Consider the following 17706-nt stretch of genomic DNA (forward strand, 5'->3'; position numbering starts at 1 on the left):
GACGATAAGTTTCTGCAGATACGGAGCCTTGAATTTTCTCAGAAAGTTGGACTCTATGTGTCTGATGCAGAACATGTGGAATGCTCTTGGAGGAGACCAAGCTCCGTTACTACGAGCAATAGCAGCTCTAATGGAATCGTGCCGATCGGAGATAAGGCCCACACCATCACGTGTCACAACATGCTGTCTCAGGTTACTAAGAAAAAAGTGCCAAGTCTCAGATGTCTCTCCCTCAACTATCGCAAATGCAATTGGCACGATGTTGTTGTTGCCATCCTGTGGCACTGCAACCATCAAACAACCCTTGTACTTTCCATACAAATGAGTTCCGTCTACCTGCACTATTGGCTTGCAATATCTGAATGCTCTAATACAAGGGTAATAACTCCAGAAGTATCGGTGTAGTACACGAATATTAGGAACCAAGTCATCTTCCTGATACGCAGGCATCGTTTCAAAATGAACGATTGCGGATGGCTCCTTGTGACACATGGCCTCAAACCATATCGGCAAGGCTTCGTACGAAGCTTCCCACCCTCCGAAAATTGACTCCACTGCCTTCTGTTTTGTCAACCATGCTTTGCGATAACTTATGGTGTAGTTAAACTTTGTCTGTACTTCCGCAATCACTGATTTCACCCTTATAGACGGGTCAACTTCTACCAATGGCTTTATTGCTTCTGCAACTGTGTTGGAATCCAGCTTCGAATGAACTTGAGAAATGGTGGCCCTAGTACAGGTGTGACTTCCATTGTATCTCCTTATCTCCCAACAGAACTTTCTGGACATTTTGCTCACCCTGATCAGCCAATCACATCCTGCACCATATTGGGTGCATTTAGCATAGAATGTCGTCGGTTCTGACTCATGCACCCGATAATCTACGCCTCTGCGGATTGTATAATCTTTCATCGGTTTAATTACTACCTCCCTAGAACTGAATTCCATTCCCACAGTAAATTCGCCATCTGGCATAAGGGGAAGCTCTGCTGCAATCACATCACAAATTGTAGAGTTGTCACAAATAATAATCTAATAAACTAATAATCACAGAACAATGGAAAACGTAGTTGTCAAAACCGATCCGGTCATCGAACCGGTCAGGTCACCGGTTGAACCGATTTACCCAGTCGGTCTGGTCAAACCGGTCAGTCCAGTCGAACTGGTCGGTCCGGTCGAACTTGATGGTCCAGTTGAACCGGCCGGTCCGGTCAAACTGGTCATTCCAGTCGAATTTAACCAACGATGACGGAAAATACTACATTTCTCAGCCAACAGGTTCACTTCATAATTAAACAGAAGACTTACTTATTGCATGCTATATTTTGCCTATTTACCGTTGTCTCTACTGTTTGTCATAAACTCAAAACCCATGCACAAATCATACTTTAACAAATCTTAATTTAAATTGATGGCTCACCTGCATTTACATATTGAGGAAACTCCGGTGCATGCATGGCCTCCAAATCCAACGACCGCATGAAACTCGGCTCCACAAACGGCTGCTGGTTTGCTAGTGCATTTGCCACATCCCCCACATCTGCCACCATAGCCTCGTCAGCTTGATCTTCGTCTACACCCGGATCAACAACCTCGTAGTTACTTTCGAACTCTTCTTCACTATCACTGTTGTAATCTTCCAATTCAATGTCTCGGTCCGCTGTAGATTGCTCGAACTCGACATACAGTTCGATGAACGATACTCGCGACCAACTTTCAAGATACACTGAAAACATTTCTTGCATGCTCGCTTCGTCGGTCACGTATTTCGTTTGAAATTGCACGAACCCACCAAAGACAAGTACAGGATATCTGTACAGAACACACGACACTCTCCTAGATATTTGAGAATCCATCTTCTCACAAATGACACCTTTTAATTCTTCAAATGAAAGTGTGAATGGAATAATAATATCCAACAGATTTTCACACACAAATTTTACTCCTTCTGATGTTTGTAATAAAATTTGGCCATGATAATACACTTTTAATCTTACTCTATCATCCATGATAATAGAGAAGAGCAGATATACAAAGAAGAAGAAGAGATCTGCAGAGAAAAAGTTGAGAGACTTGTAGCACCGGAGAAGAAGAAAATGAAATGGGCTGCTCAGCTTGGGTAGGAACATATATATATATATATATATATATATATATATATATATATATATATATATATATATATATCACACTCAAATCGGACCATCCGACCGTTTGCATTGCCTTTCGAAATTTTTTGAACAAAAAAATCGGATAGTCCGATTACTAAACAGCCCGTCCAAAAAATTTGAAACCCAGAAATCGCTGGGTCCGATTTGGGTGCTCTTCGAATATTTTTGAATGCAGCCCTAAAATCGCTCGGTCCGATTTGGTTGGGCCAAAAAACGAATATCTCCCTATGCAACAAATCGCATGGTCCGTCTTCCATGCACGCAACCTCACCACGCACAAATCGGACGGTCCGATTTGTGCCCCTCTCCCCTGATTGAAATCGGACCGTCCGATTTTCCGCCGTCAACTAACCGCCGTCACACCTGTGTTAAACACCTCCCAGCTCCATAAACGGGCGTTACACCAAACCTTCATATGTTAAAAAATCAGCCTTTTTAAATTGTTTCAGATTTAAAAATGTAAAACTAAAGTTGATTTAGTTTTGACTAAATTAAAAGGATTAGAGTAGTTGTCCAATATAAGAAAAAGGGTATTTAAATTTTTTTATAAAATTAAATAAAAATATTTTTTATTTTTTATTAAAGTACAAGGTAGTTTAGTAAAAGTATTGATATGATATATATTTAATAAAAGAAAAATTATTTATTGACGTAGAAAATATAATCCACGTGTCGCGTTTTAATTTGTCCACAATTTTATCGTATCGGTACATATGAATTTATGATCGTATCGAAGCAAACATCTATATTTTTTATTTAAATAAAGAAAAAGCCTTAATCTAAAGACTATTTTCTATTATTATTTCATGTAAGATTTTAAATGAAAGTATAAATATTTCAAATAGTTTATTTAATTATTTAGCAAATAAAAAATATCAAAATCATCGTTATAAAAAGGTCTTATTCTTTGGTTCATAATAACGTCCATCATTACTATTTATAATAAAAATATTTAATTGACTAATTTTTAATTAAGATCAATAATAAAGTGGTGATTCAAATTTTTTTTTTAATTTGACACGTCACATGCCAATATGCCATGTATATGATATTTCATAATAATATGAGTAAAGGACATTTTCGTCCCTGACATTTTTTTTGCAGACATTTTCGTCCTTAAGGAATGGAAAATACACTCAAGTCTCTGACCCCTGAAAAAACGTGGACATTTATGTCCTTCCGTTGAATTCAGCCGTTTGCACTGGACGGAAAAAGATGAGCTGGCAGAGGTGGCGCTGAGGTGGCCGTAACGGAGGCCAGGTGGCATGGAGCATTTCGTAATAGGATATATAAGTCCCTGGAGACAAAAACGACGCCGTTTTGGTAACCTCCCCCAATTCTCTGCCTTTTCTTCTTCCTTCGTCCTTTTTCCCTTCCATTCTTTTTCCTTGGCCCCTGCCTCCATCACCGCCGCACAGCGGCTCCTGTACTCTGTACCATTGGATTTATCCTCCAAACCTAGCTTCTGAGATTCTGCAGGGAGAGAAGCCACTAACTTCTCCATTGTCTGTAGTGAAATACTTCAGCTAAATTTCACTTTTCAATGGATATGTTTAATTACATTTCAAATCATCATGCAGACAGAAAGTTAATTCAAATTTACTAGAACAAAGAAAATATAATACGTACCTTGACTAGGCTATCTGTATCACGATCTCCATAATAGGACTCATGATCATGATCTCCATGGTCATCTCTGAAATAGGAAGCATATTTTTAAACTTATATTCAATCCAAAATCTCTAAAACTAATCACAGAGACACAGACCAAAGAGTTGCAATATTCAGGTAGGATGCACATAAAAAAAAGGAAGAAGAAAGAAAAAGAAAAAGATATGCATATTGATCATGTAGATTTTGTTAGAAATGAATTGACATAGGTTTAAGTGCGAGGGAATGAGGGATAACAACATATTGAAATAGAATAGACATTGTCTACATGTAAAATTGGAAAGTTGATGGATGAAAATCCCCTCAACATCTAAGTTTTCCTTACCATTACATGTGTCAGGACACACATCCCGTAAGACCCTTCTTTCAATGTTAAACCGATTTACACTAACACTTGCAACCTTACATTTTCTTACTGCTTCTGTCATTACTCTCAGCCTTTCATCATTTCTCCCATTCTAAACAGAGTTTAAGGACCACTCCGATAATCTTTTAGAGGCACCAAAACAGTAATATCATATCCATGAGAAATGCAATATCTAGAAAATAAACAAGCACCATAAAAGGTACATAATATCTAAAGGGATACAGAGATGAGCTACTTATTATTGCTCAAAAACTGAATAAAAAAAAAAGTTATTTGTATTATAACCTGATATCACTTCCTTTACGGAAGATACGAATTGATGGATACCCTTGTATGTGATGGCTGCATTTGATGAAAAATATGGTTGAATGGCAAAAGGTAAACATGAGGATGCCAAATGAAATTACAGAAACACAAAAACTAACAAAAATGACATAAGAAAAAATCACATTACAATAAAGAACATGTATTTCAAATTCATATTCAACTTGAAAAAGTATAAGTATAAAACTTCATGTCCATCTTGTGAACAAGGAGATAACTAAATTACAAATTAAGAAAAGAGAAAGATTGTAGAAGGAGATAAGTAAATTAGCTGAATCTTTGTTTTTGAAGGGGAACAAAAGCAAGAAAAGTTTTGAATTTTAATAGTACCTCCGGCATAAATCTCCTTCAACAATTATATCAAAAGTAAGCTACATGAAACCTAACAAAAGTGCATCATTGAATCAAAGGAATTAGCTCATTTTAAAACAGAGATGTGCATCAGACAGCAAAATGAGCACATAAGAGTTCATTGTTAACCAAAACAGGCAATGAGAATTTACACAGCAGCAGTGTAAAACATCAGTCTCAGCAATTTCCATTAACCAACCCTAATCCTAACAACTCAAGAACAATTGAACAAACTAAATATAATGAACTACAAACAGTGATTGCACAGACAGCAGCATTAAGCAAGCAAGACCTAATCCACTATCCACGCCAGATTCTCTAATCTAACCAAATTGAAATTAGCTAAACAAAACTAACTAAACAATATTAATTAACTAATTGCAATAACAGAGTGAATTAAATAGAGAGAAAGAAGACCTGGGAAGCACAGGGGTGGTAATGAGAGAGAGAAGAAATGATGGTTGGGTCCTAGTAGCGACGGTGGTGCGCCGGTAGAGAGGCGGCGGCGCGGCGGCAGTGGGTCGCCGAGAAGGTTGTCGCGGACGAACGGTGGGTGGAAGGAGGGTGAGAAGAGAGAGAGACTAATGGGAGTAAGGGAGTGAGAAAGGGAAGAAGACGCGAAAAGAGAGGGAGGAGGAGGTCGCCGGCGTTGATGGTGGCTGACGGAGGCGCCGCTGTGCGGCGGTGATGGAGGCAGGGGCCAAGGAAGAAGAATGGAAGGGAAAAAGGAAGAAGGAATAAGAAAAGGCAGAGAATTGGGTGAGGTTACCAAAATGGCGTCGTTTTTGTCTCTAGGGACTTATATGTCCTGTTACGAAATGCTCTATGCCATTTGGCCTCCGTTACGGCCACCTCAGCGCCACCTCTGCCAACTCATTCTTTTCCGTCCAGTGCAAACGGCTGAATTTAACGGAAGGACATAAATATCCACGTTTTTCAGGGGTCAGAGGCTTGAATGTATTTTTCATTTCTTGAGGACGAAAATGTCCGCGAAAAAAAAAGTCAGGGACGAAAATGTCCTTTACTCTAATAATATTATATATCATCTAAAAGGTCATATTCAGTCTCTTGAAAAATTAGACAATCGCATGAAAAATTTAAAAATTTCACTAACATGCCAAACATGAAAAAATAAAAAATAAAAAATACAAAAATCAGTTCTTCCAATAAAACTTGTTACAAGATGCAATCTCCTCAAGCTGGTGAAAATCAAACGGCTCCATTACTTGGTTGGTGTAAGCGGCTCAAAGGAGGTGTTCCATCTTTGGCTACTTTTATATTTCTTCTTCTCATTTTGTTTTATTCTTCTTTTTAAATTTTTTCTTCTTTTATGTGTTTTTTTTTTCATTTAAAAATTGTGAAAAAAAAAGAAGAAAGATAAACATAGAAAATGTGTATAAGAAATAAAAATGCTTAAATCTTTTTACACAAAATACATAAACATATCAATTTTGAATTGGAAGCAAACTCATTGATTGACGATACAAAAACTTTTTAATAATAAGCACAAAATTTTGAAGAAAAACACAAATTATAAACAGAAAACAAATATATAAAATTATTGACGATACAGAAATTTTGTAATGATATACACAAGTTTTTTTTTAAAGAAGAAAATTTTAAGAGTAATATAGGAAGTAAACACATAAATTGTTTGACCATAAATACAGAAACTTGTTAAACACAAATTTTTGAAGAGAAATACAAAGAAAACAAACAATTTTTAATAGACACCTAAATTTTGTGATAATAAACCAAAAATTTTTTAAAGGTAATTATTGACAATAAATACAGCAATTTTGTGACGAAAAACAGAGAAATATTTTGGCAATAAACACAAATTTTATGACGATAATTCAAGTACATTTCTTAAAAAAAAATTTTAAGAGTAATGCTAGGTAACTAGTTTTTTAAGTCAACATTAGTCTATTTTTTTTTTAATTATTTTGCTTCTCTTAACTTCTAAATCATGAATCATAAACTATTAATTCTATACCCTTAATTACAAACACTAAACCCTAAAATTAGTTAGTATTGACAAACTACAAGTTAGTTCTCTATAATTTTTTTTTAACAGGGAAGAAAACGATGGCAGAGTGTATGAGGAAAAAAAAATCTTGGATACATATAGTTTTAAAGTTAAAAAAAAAAAAGAATAAAAAGAATAAGAATGAAATACGAAATCTCACTCAAATAAATAAGTCAAAATTGATTTCTTGCATGGATTCAAATTTATTTTTATTCGTTTACATGCACTTGCAATAAATAGCAAATCCGGAACAGTTAAAATAGACTCCATAGGAAAATTGCACGGAGTGATGTTCAATTGTTCATACATCGCTCAAAATTATTCAAATGAATAATTTATTCACCGAGTATTTTTAGTTCCACATTTATTAAGTTACATTGATCTGACAGATGATATTTTGTAAGCTGTTCCTTTGCTTTCCTTGTGAGTGACTCTTGTGCTCTTGAAGCATGTAGAATTTTGAAGCATCCCAATTATGATTCTTGAGCAATCACAAAGTGAAATGCTAATGTATCATACGATAGGATTGGTGCCATCAAATGTTAAAAGCACCTTATATAGCTCCGGGCGCCGGTCGCGAAATACCCCCCAACAATGTCTCTGGGATTTGATCTTGTCCAAATCGAATTGAGCAACAAGAACAGCTTCATGTTTATCATCAGCAGCTGCAACTATTTCTCCAGTTGGTCCTGATCAAAGATATCAAAGAGAAGATTAAACCAAAAAATGACAAGTAGTACTAAGCTATGCCTGCAGCTAAAAAGACTAACATTTTCATAGTCGGATATTTTATGCGCAGAAAAGAGAAGAGCTGGATTACCTGCTATAAAGGAGTTTCCATAAAACGTAATCTCACTATTCCCATGCTCGGTCTCAATTACCTCTTTCCCTATCCTATTTGAAGCTACAAGAGGTACCTGCATTTGTCAAAATTAATCTAGTAAAAAAAAAAAAATAGTAGCCCTTGGCAAATTGCAATTTCACATGCAGAAAAAAGATGGTAAAAAAAAAAATTTCCTTTTCTCTTACATTCAGCAAAGCATGTATTGGATTCTTTTGTTTTAAAGGTTCAATGCGACAACTACCTTCAAGACTAGCAGTCGTAAAGAGAAACAGTTGCAAGCATGGAATGCATGCATATATTACATAAATGAGAGATGGGAGAATACTCATCTCATGAGCAGCCCTATAATTATTAAAATTTATTATACTATAAATTGTAACATATGTGAATGTGGGTGGTTAAGTAGTACAAAATCCTACCAAATTAGCCCCAGCATGTCCTTGCATTACACGCTTCCAGTGGTCACGAGAGTCAAGACCCTGGTCTTGTGGTTCAGAACCAATAGCAGTGGGATAAAATAAAATCTCTGCACCTTGAAGCGCCATTGCCCGTGCTGCCTCAGGAAACCACTGGTCCCAGCAAATAGCTGACATGAAATAAGAGTTGTCAACTTTATTATCTAATTCCTTCCTTCAGCACAATTTGGTATCAGGAAGAACAATAAAAAATGTAACTTTGAATATTGTTTTAGATAGCTAGTATAAAGCTAAAGTAAAAATTAGCATTTTTAGAAAGAAAATTTTAGAGATTCAAAATCCTTCAATAAGTCTTAGAAATCTTCCTATGGAAGCGTACATGTAAAATGAACAGAATGTAAACAGTCAATAATCACAATTTCTCACCAACTCCAATCTTTGCAAATTTAGTCTGGAAAACCTGTTATGCAAAACACCAATGTTACAAAATATTCGGTAGTCACAAAAAGGAATCACAAAAACCAAGCTTATTCAAAGCAGAGAAAATTATTACAGGCAATCCCAAGCACCCACCTTAAATCCAGTGTCACCGGGATTAAAATAGAACTTTTCCTGGTAACCTATATGGGGATTATTTAACGAGTTAGGACAATTGTACACATACTATATTGTGCATAAATAACTTAACACGCGATACCTGGTCCATCTGGAATATGGGATTTTCTATAAATCCCAATATCACTCCCATCAGCATCAATTATGGCTATTGAATTATAATGTGCGTTGTTTGCCTCCTCGAAGAAGCTAACTGGTATGACTACGCCTAACTCTTTTGCAAGTTCCTGCATCCTACATTACAAAGGTTGAAACAAAAATAAGATCCACTACAGAATTACACAGACACAGTAAATAATTGTTAATATAGTTCCACTAATTGGCACACAAACACTAATAGAAAAGCACATTACAGAAGAAACTTCTTTTGTTTCTTTACCTGAGAATTGTAGGATGATCCTTATATGGCTTAGCTCTTTGAATGTAATCTTCTCTTTGTGCTTGACAGAAGTAATAACCTTCAAAGAGTTCCTGAAATTAGTCATGCATCATTAAGAGATCCTTAACACACAACCCATCAGGGTTTTCAGAGACTCCAGTAATTTCACCCAGGGAAAATAAAGTAAGAACAGAAATCCCTTTTGCCACATACATATTCTACTAAACCTTTAGTGGGCATTTGTTTCAACATCGAAAGTTAAAAACTAAAAATTAAATTTAAAACTTAAACCAAACATGGGAATGATATATTTCCATGGATAATTCCCTGGAACAAATTAGAATTCCTTGAAACAAATCCCACTTAGCATTAGTAAAAAGTTAAAGAAATTAACATAACACTGTGTGGCATTGGATCTTCTATGATTGATATGTCAAATAATTACGAAACACTGCCAGGGAAAGGCATTCAGCCCAGGTATTAATTATGCACACCTGAATGAGAACAATGTTTGCACCCTGTTTATGAGCATCTCTAACCAGCCTGGAGCAAACAAAAGCATCACATATCATACATTCCACTTTTGTGATTGAATAATATATACATAGTCTCGTATCAGCACATATAAGAAATAGGAAATGAATAACAAAGCTCGACAAATAGAATAGAAGTCAAAAACACAAATAAAACTAAAGTAATCTTTTAAATATAAATTGCAAGTCAAAAAAGACAGGAAACTCAAAATGACGATCCTTCCTGAACTAACATTGAGATTGCCAATTCATTCGGGAAAAGGTTGCTCAACGATTGATCGAGTTAATCTTACAACCCATTATCAGTTACTTTCGAAGTTCAGAAAACTTTAGTTGTATCTCCAATCAATAACCATCTGATTAAATTACAGCTCAGTTTTCAAGTTAGTTACTAGTTAATTAGTTTGTTAGTTTATGTTATGTTTATTTGCAGGAGATCTGCAGCCGTATATATGCTATATTCTTTCCAATATTGAATGACACCTTGATTTATTCAAGAACAGCAATAACCAATGGCAAACCCGTAGTGTAATAAGAACGACATTGATACTCAGGAACATGGCATATGGAAACATCAGATGCTGATTCAAATTCCGTGGCAAAGTTCAAACAACAGCAGTACATATTCTTGCATATATAAAAGATTATTTGAGCAGGACAAATAAACCATTAACATCAAATAATTTTAAACTGACATGACAACTACTTATGTTAACATAGGGATTCCCAACCAGCAAAAATGGCAAGTTAAGCAATGTCAATCTCCCTTGTGCACACACACTGCTCCAAGGAAGCTGTCACATCTCATATGGCATATGGAATTCCATTCTAATGTTCATACTATTTGTTCAAAATGTGAAATATATTCAGATGATTCAAGAGCTAAAAGGGATTCTTTGAACATGGGCAACTCATAAACTAGTATAGCAAGGTCGATATTTCCGAAAATGAATTCAATTCCAAACATGGGTTTCATGAGCCCAGATCAAAACGCAATTGATTGAAAGAGAATAAGGAGTAAGAAGACGACCTTTCGGCAGTGTCAACATTGGTATCGACATCGTCGGTGCAGGCAAACTGCAGTGCTGATACCACCACGTTCCTGCCCATGTCCTCTATCTGCAGTAGCAAAACATCGCAAAGCAAAGCAAGAATATTTGTAAGCAATACAGCAATAATGATAAAACAGTAGAAGCAGGATATATTAATTATAACTCAAGGTTCCGAAAACCGGACATCAAACCTCATGTATCAATATATTCTATTATAACCTTATTTGCATTAACTCTCTTAGCCTTTGGCACTGCCATTAGAGGAGCTTAAAGCCCACACATAAAAAGAGGCAAAAACACAGAGAGAATCACTACCTTGCATAACAGAGGAGAGGAGACTGAGACTGAGGGAGTGGAAAACACGAACAATGAAGAGATGCGTCTAGGGTTTTTGGTTTAAAATTTAAAAAAACACAAAAAAAAATTGGGTGACAGATATCTCAAAATTCGATTTCTGAAAATTAAAAAAATTCGCGTATGGGCTATGGCATCTCTATCTCTATTTACTCAAACAGAATATTCTCGCAAAGAAAGTGCAGTCATAATTGATTGATTGTTCATGATAAAATATTCCCATAATAATTTCTGAAACACGTTGATGCATCTTCATTTCATTTTAAGACAACAAAATTAAATATTAATTTTTTTATTTTTTTAACAAATTAAATACCACTTTTTAAACATTATAACAATTACCTAATAATTACACGTGGTTTTGAGTGAAAAAAAGAAAAAACAACAAAATTAGAAAAAAATAAAAATAAAAAAATCCTAAATAAAGGTTCTGAAAACCTGACCGGTCATCAACCGCTTTAATCACTGATTCATTGGTTCATTAGTCCAACCGATACAACTGGTGGTTCAACCGAAAAAATCGTTTTAAAATAAAATAATAAATAAATTATAAAGGACCAAATATAAGGGTACTCCAAGAACTCCTACTAGATGCAACATCATTCAACATTATCGCACATTCTCACACACAAATACAAAGCCTTAACTCAAAGAACAACCACAGCAAGTGACTTGGAAAGAAAATGTAAACACAGAACAATCACAAGCATACACAACATGTGAATATTATTATAGCAAACATAATAACAAAATAGCTCTTCTAATGTGTCTCCGAAAATATCCCAAATAAAAAAAAAACTACATAATCTGATCCACTTTATTCAGAAAGTTACATATATTAGAAAAATTAAGAATCAACTAAAAGAAAAAGAAGAGGAAGGCCTGGTTGATTCGATTCAATTGCCTGAGATGAAGAATCAAACAGGGTTGAGAAGCTGAGAGTTTAAATGTTAAACCTCAATATTCAAATTTCAAATAACATGACTCCATTATTGTTATTATTACACACTTCTAATGTCACAAACTCGATATATATTATAGTCCGTTGACACTTGTGTATTCACAACTTGGCCTCATCATTCTGATTCATTCCTTAAGTAGAAGAAAAAGTCCCAATCAGCTTTCGTTACAATTTTATCCAGAGAGTTGGGGTTTTGGTTCGGAGTTCATGCCGATGATGATGACGAGAGGGATGAATCCGTGAATCAGTAACATAGGCAGTGCAAATTTTAACAAAGCTCATCACAATGATTAACAACAGAAAAATGCACTGAAGGAGTAGTGAATCAGTAATATCGGCAGTGCAAATTTTAACAAAGCTCGTCACAATGATTAACAACAACAAAAAGCACTGAAGGAATAGTGAATCAGTAACATAGGCAGTGCAAATTTAAAATTTAAAAGTTATCAATTTAAAATTTATCATCAAATACAATCAGTGAGCAAAGGCAATCAATCAAGCTCTGACTGAGCATTCTGTTCTGATTCTGTGACTGGGAAGCAACAAATTCAGCAACAAATTCAAGTTACAGCAACAAATTTAACAAATTAAATCGCAACAACCTAGCAATTTAGCAAATTAAAACAACAGCATCCCAACAATTTAGCAAATGATCAACTTAACAAGTTCAAGAACATAAAATCACAGCAAAAACAAAAAAAATTAGAAGTAACAGAAGAACAACAAAACAACAACACAAGAACAATTAGCAAATTAACAAGTTCACAATTACAGTTAAAATTTACCAGAAGAATACTAATGCAAGGGGAATCATCATGCTAATATGTTTTCTGCAAAGATGCTATTTGTGCAGCTAAAATTTCCTAATTACTAAGATCCAATTATTCTAATTTCACATGCAATCAACTTACTAAGTTTCAAAAAGCTAGAAATTATAAAACCAACCAGAAATATGGTTAAAGCATTTCATCAAACATGTTGAGTGCGGTAAAATTAAAATGAAACGAGAATTCAAAGCTTAATATCAATGTGATAGAGAAGAGAACATAACTATTGTAACTTTAATTCAGCCTATGAAAAAATCCAAACCACTACCAAATCAAATAGTTACTTATTGTAATAGAAATCAGAAGTTGCAGAGTTTGAAGCAGAGTATTGGTGTTGTGTGAGTGTATTGTCTGCTGGCGGGTTTAGGGAACTTACGGCGGCGACAAAAGAGAGCAGTTCGACGGCTAGGTGAAGCGCGCGGGTTGGTCGCAGAGTTTGAAGCAGAGCAACGTGGCTTCCAGACGAACACGAATGCGAACTCGAATGGTGAACGGCGAGTGAACGCGAACGATGAACGCCAAGCGAACGTGAGCGGCGAATAACGCGAACGAAGACGACAGCTGAACGAAAATGCGAACGTGAATGACAAACAAACGGCGACGGAAGAGCGGCTGAGCAGACAAAGACGATGGACGCCGAGCTCGAGGAAGTAGCCGCGATCGGTGACAGCGAACAGGGGTTGAAGACTTGGAGCACGAGGAAAGTTAGATAGACAGACGGATGGTGAACTTTGAGTGAGACGGACGTCGGTGGTATGCCACTCCTTGCGGCGGTGGTGCAGGCTTACAGTGCTAGGGTTTTTTGTCTGGGTTTGTGTGATTTCTTTCTGAATGAAAGAAAGAAAGGGAGGAAGGGAGAAAGAAACGAAGGAGCTTCCGTTTTGTGTAAACCGGCCAGGTTCCGGTTTGTCCGGTTCCGGTTTGGTTTTCCACAATTAAATTGAATTCTTGCCTCTACAATGATTTCTAGAGAAATAAAAGTCTTTCACTTTCTATCAAAATGACTTTTAGGAAACTATCATACCTTACAAAACCAGAAGCTGGCAAGACATAATTTGAATAAAGCCTGACATAGCCAAAATGATTCATTAAGGAATGATATCTATCATTTAGATTAACTTAGTTTGTGTAGAAGTTTCTCTCCTCAAAGGAAGGAGAAGGTTTAGTAGTAGTATCAATAATTTTTTGGCTAATGAATTTTTGTGTAGCTAAAAGATCTTGTTAATTTGTTATTATTTTGGCTAGGGTGGAATTCTTGTACAGTATTAAGCCCTAAACAACATTGCTGGTTGATGAAATGGAAAGACAAAATGTACCGAGAAATACATACATATATATATATATAAGAAATGACTTCCTTATGATATTTTTTGCTTCTCAGGATGGTATAATGTTTGGTTTCAGGTATACATTCCATCTGTCAATGAGAAAAAGAGGTTGAAAAATGGTTCCCTGTCTGAAAAACCAAAACCCCTGTTCCCAGGATGCCTTTTTTTGCGATGTGTACTGAACAAGGAGCTGCATGACTATATAAGAGAGGTTGATGGTATTGGAGGTTTCCTTGGTTCCAGGGTTGGAAGCATGTAAGCATATTGTGTTTGTATTGAATGCACCGCTTATCTGCACATCTTGCTTGTTGTTTAGAATTATCATACCTAATTGCTGTATTTTTTTTTTTTTTTCTCTTTTCCTCAATCAATAAATTGATTCTAAATTTCAAAGGATGATCTGTCTAGATTTCAACTTCAGATGAGTAATATTTTGAGTGATATTTCTTTCTTGCTTCCATTGGTTTGCATAATGATCAGATGGAAAACTGGATACACTAGAGTGGATAGAATTAGAAAAGATGTATATAAGATAGATGATAGAATTTCGTCTTAAATGGTATGGTCGTTTGGATGCTCCAACTAGGATAGTGGATTAGATGAAGGATAGTCCTGTAGCTACTAGCTAGAGGTAAAGGGTAACCGATGAAAATCTTAGAAATTATTAAAAGAGATTTAAATATAAATGTAAACACAAAAATGATTTTCAATAGAGCACTATGGTGGTGGATTATATAAAACTAATACCTGCTTCAGCTCTGATGAAATAAGTTGCTGCTGAATAGCTATGTACATGATTTCAGAATTAAAAAAAAAAACTATTATATAATTTATTCTATGTTCAGCTTAAATGGAAACTAAGTTTCTCAAACATTTGCAGAAAGAGACAGATTAACAGACCAAGGCCGGTTGCTGATGAAGATATCAAAACAGTCTTCAGGCAGGCAAAAGAAGAACAAGAAAAAGCTGATCAAGCATTTGAGGAACAAGAGCGTGGTGCAGTCCAAAACTCTGGGATTCCCAATACGGAGTTAGAACCTGATGAAGTTTCTGATGCTTCTGTTGAGTCTAAGCCTAAAAGACGATCCAGAAAAACTTCTGACCAGCTCAGTGTTCCAGGTAGCAAGCTCTTTGTTCCAGGTTCTACTGTTAGGGTTGTATCTGGAACATTTTCAGGTTTTACCGGCACTCTCAAGAAGCTGAACCGCAAAACCAAAATGGTGAGATGCTTCCTTAAAACAAGAGTAATTTCTATACATTAACATCAGGTTGTAAGCCTGTTAAGTTGCGTGAATGTGACAAATCATTGTGAATAGGTATTATAGTGGGTATAATGCTGCTTTGGCACCTTGTAATTTCATTGACTGAGGGTCAGTGCATGGAAATTGATTCCAAAAAGAAATCCCTGAATTTTTCACTAGTATTTTTACTCTTGTACCAAACCCTCCCACAATCCATATTAGGATTTACATGATCAAGTGGTAAACAGGCTTGTCCCTTCTCAATGGTCTCGAATTCAAGTCCTGACGACATACGAAGCCTATGCTAGGAGAGGCAGCCACAATTTCTCAAGCTAAATTTATTGGATTCTTTGTAAACTCAAAAAATAAAATAAAATATGGCTGTGAAAGTCTGATCCCTTAAATAATGTATTGAATTACCTGGTTACTATATTACCTGATTTGTTTTCCTTCCCTTCACTATATTGACTCGATGACCCTTCTCCATGCAGGCCACTGTACATTTTACACTATTTGGGAAGGAGAACATAGCAGATATAGATGTCAGTGAAATTGTTCCAGAGACTAATTGATGCTTGTAAGTTCTGCGCCGTATTTGAAATGCTATGCATCACATTTTCTGCTGTTCATAATAGTGTTAGTAGATAGCTTCGGATCGTTGAAATTGGAAGGGAAAATAAAAAGCTTTATAGAGTTACTGGATGCTCTCTCAGCCTTCTCCATTTATGGTTAAGCTGAATTTTTGAAGATATTCATTCTTACCTAGTAGTCTAGCATTGACTTGTGTTGTGAGTCATGCATTGCGGATGTTAAGCAATCAGCTACCTTAGTAAGATTAAGACGACATTATGGGAAGCTGCTGTCAGAAGTGTCATGCTCAATTAACGAAATACAACTTTTGAAGCCTGAACTGAGACCCGAGGGACAAAAATCAAAGGTAACGGTTACGATATGCTTTAGCCATTGCTAATAGAAGTTTCACGACTGAGTCGCTCATAGTTCTGTTCTGTTGAAGGGAATTGATATCTTGGATAGACTTGGTTATTATTTAAGTTATAAGGCAATAGGCATGATTGTGTTTGTGATGTAAGTTTTATAACACAGATTTTGATATGATAGCAGTTTTTCTTCTCAATAATGTACATGCTAAGTGAATTTGTTTTCTCCTCCTTTTTCTTCCAAAGTACCTTTCGCTCAGTGCAATTTCCCAGCACTTCTGTGTATTAACTGTTGCAAGTAATTAAGATACACCATCATTTGCTGGATTGTCTAATGTGATGAGCATTTGTCGATTTTCTTTTGGCATTGCTCACATGTAAAATATATTCTCAAATTTGTGGAAACCACATTCATCAACATTGGTTTGCAATCTGTATATGCTCCACAGTGGAGATTACTTGCATGTTTTTTGTAGACTCCTGATCAATTGCTTGTTTTTATTTATTATATTTAAACTTAATATAAAAAAATTAAACAAAACAAAATAAAATAAACTAAAAGGAAGGTGTTAGCTATACGGTGAAGATGACATTCTATCGTCACATGAAGAAAATGAGATCTATGGTAAAGAACTAAAGATAGATGACACGTACAGGAGTTTACCATAAATCTAATAACAAATGATGCATCTAATATTTTTCTCCTCACTTCCCAAACTACCCTTGTCTTCTTTCATATTTCCAAAGCCATCCTCTTCACCATCAATGTCCAAGTACGCAAAAAAGCTATAGAATATCACTACAAAAATTAGAAGTATTAGATCTAAGGGTACTCTCTTCTATATGCATCTATCTTTATCATAGATGTCATTTTCTTCACGTGAAGTAAAATTTGCCTTCTTCCTTAGCAAACAACAAAAAGTAAAGAATGGATGATTGATAATGTTATTTTTTTTTATCATGCATTATATATATTATAAAGAATAAAAAATATGCAAATACTTTCCTTGTAGAACAACCCTTTCCTTATCTAAATTAGATTCAGATTTCTCTTTCTACAGCTTTATAAATTTTATCTCATATTTATCAAGTTTTCCAACACCACTACTAGATTGGGGTAGTGGTGACTAGCTAGCTGCGATAATTTCCATAAAGTTCAAACTCAAGTGGCAACAAAAAGATAATAATAATAATAAAACAGAATATTAAAGAATCAAGACAATTATTGGTAGCATGACCTACACTTTCAATTCGTATACTAGATTCGTTTTTCTTAATTTTTTATTATAAGCTATGGTCTATCTG

At 35.4% G+C, this 17706-nt stretch overlaps 4 protein-coding genes across 6 annotated transcripts; 1 reads left to right on the top strand and 3 right to left on the bottom strand.

Moving 5' to 3' along the window:
- Positions 1–53: 53 nt before the first annotated feature.
- Positions 54–1856, bottom strand: LOC148575105 (uncharacterized). The gene is made up of 3 exons (XM_088506056.1): positions 1421–1856; positions 114–989; positions 54–61 (listed from the first exon to the last, which is right to left on the bottom strand). Exons 1-3 carry the CDS (start codon positions 1854–1856, stop codon positions 54–56), a joined length of 1320 nt encoding a protein of 439 aa, XP_088362182.1.
- A 1324-nt stretch (positions 1857–3180) lies between these two features.
- On the bottom strand, positions 3181–5532 carry LOC107627577 (uncharacterized). 2 transcript variants are annotated; one of them, XM_088506350.1, is made up of 4 exons: positions 5302–5532; positions 4495–4551; positions 3801–3867; positions 3181–3678 (listed from the first exon to the last, which is right to left on the bottom strand). In XM_088506350.1, the coding sequence occupies exon 4, from the start codon at positions 3673–3675 to the stop codon at positions 3181–3183; it is 495 nt and encodes a 164-aa protein (XP_088362476.1). In that variant the 5' UTR covers positions 3676–3678; positions 3801–3867; positions 4495–4551; positions 5302–5532. The 2 variants fall into 2 exon arrangements, with proteins under 2 accessions (XP_088362476.1, XP_088362475.1); XM_088506349.1 differs by lacking the exon at positions 5302–5532 and adding an exon at positions 4864–4875.
- Positions 5533–7082: 1550 nt separating this feature from the next.
- NLP1 (nitrilase-like protein 1) lies at positions 7083–14205 on the bottom strand. 2 transcript variants are annotated; one of them, XM_088503676.1, is made up of 10 exons: positions 13271–14205; positions 10731–10819; positions 9662–9710; positions 9168–9259; positions 8871–9022; positions 8747–8793; positions 8600–8633; positions 8177–8343; positions 7734–7830; positions 7083–7602 (listed from the first exon to the last, which is right to left on the bottom strand). In XM_088503676.1, exons 2-10 carry the CDS (start codon positions 10808–10810, stop codon positions 7427–7429), a joined length of 894 nt encoding a protein of 297 aa, XP_088359802.1. In that variant the 5' UTR covers positions 10811–10819; positions 13271–14205; the 3' UTR covers positions 7083–7426. The 2 variants fall into 2 exon arrangements, with proteins under 2 accessions (XP_088359802.1, XP_088359803.1); XM_088503677.1 differs by lacking the exon at positions 13271–14205 and adding an exon at positions 11068–11229.
- LOC107627578 (uncharacterized) lies at positions 14144–16733 on the top strand. The gene is made up of 4 exons (XM_021116130.2): positions 14144–14206; positions 14299–14477; positions 15103–15442; positions 15955–16733. The coding sequence occupies exons 1-4, from the start codon at positions 14192–14194 to the stop codon at positions 16033–16035; spliced, it is 615 nt and encodes a 204-aa protein (XP_020971789.1). The 5' UTR covers positions 14144–14191; the 3' UTR covers positions 16036–16733.
- The last annotated feature ends 973 nt before the right edge of the window (positions 16734–17706 follow it).

Source organism: Arachis ipaensis, chromosome B2, assembly GCF_059453495.1.
Source record: "Arachis ipaensis isolate K30076 ecotype BB chromosome B2, ASM5945349v1, whole genome shotgun sequence".
In the NCBI taxonomy this organism is placed as follows: domain Eukaryota; kingdom Viridiplantae; phylum Streptophyta; class Magnoliopsida; order Fabales; family Fabaceae; genus Arachis; species Arachis ipaensis.

What these genes read in the sequence shown, in the direction of transcription:
- LOC148575105 (XM_088506056.1), bottom strand. Translation starts at nt 1,856, where the DNA reads ATGGATTCTCAAATATCTAGGAGAGTGTCGTGTGTTCTGTACAGATAT. An exon ending in TCCTCAATATGTAAATGCAG is followed by an intron (nt 990 to 1,420) that starts GTGAGCCATCAA and finishes ATGTGATTGCAG; the next exon opens with CAGAGCTTCCCCTTATGCCA.
- LOC107627577 (XM_088506350.1), bottom strand. Translation starts at nt 3,675, where the DNA reads ATGGAGAAGTTAGTGGCTTCTCTCCCTGCAGAATCTCAGAAGCTAGGT.
- NLP1 (XM_088503676.1), bottom strand. Translation starts at nt 10,810, where the DNA reads ATGGGCAGGAACGTGGTGGTATCAGCACTGCAGTTTGCCTGCACCGAC. An exon ending in CCGGTGACACTGGATTTAAG is followed by an intron (nt 8,634 to 8,746) that starts GTGGGTGCTTGG and finishes TTTGCATAACAG; the next exon opens with GTTTTCCAGACTAAATTTGC. An exon ending in TGGAAACTCCTTTATAGCAG is followed by an intron (nt 7,603 to 7,733) that starts GTAATCCAGCTC and finishes ATCTTTGATCAG; the next exon opens with GACCAACTGGAGAAATAGTT.
- LOC107627578 (XM_021116130.2), top strand. An exon ending in GGTTCCAGGGTTGGAAGCAT is followed by an intron (nt 14,478 to 15,102) that starts GTAAGCATATTG and finishes AAACATTTGCAG; the next exon opens with AAAGAGACAGATTAACAGAC. An exon ending in TGAACCGCAAAACCAAAATG is followed by an intron (nt 15,443 to 15,954) that starts GTGAGATGCTTC and finishes TTCTCCATGCAG; the next exon opens with GCCACTGTACATTTTACACT.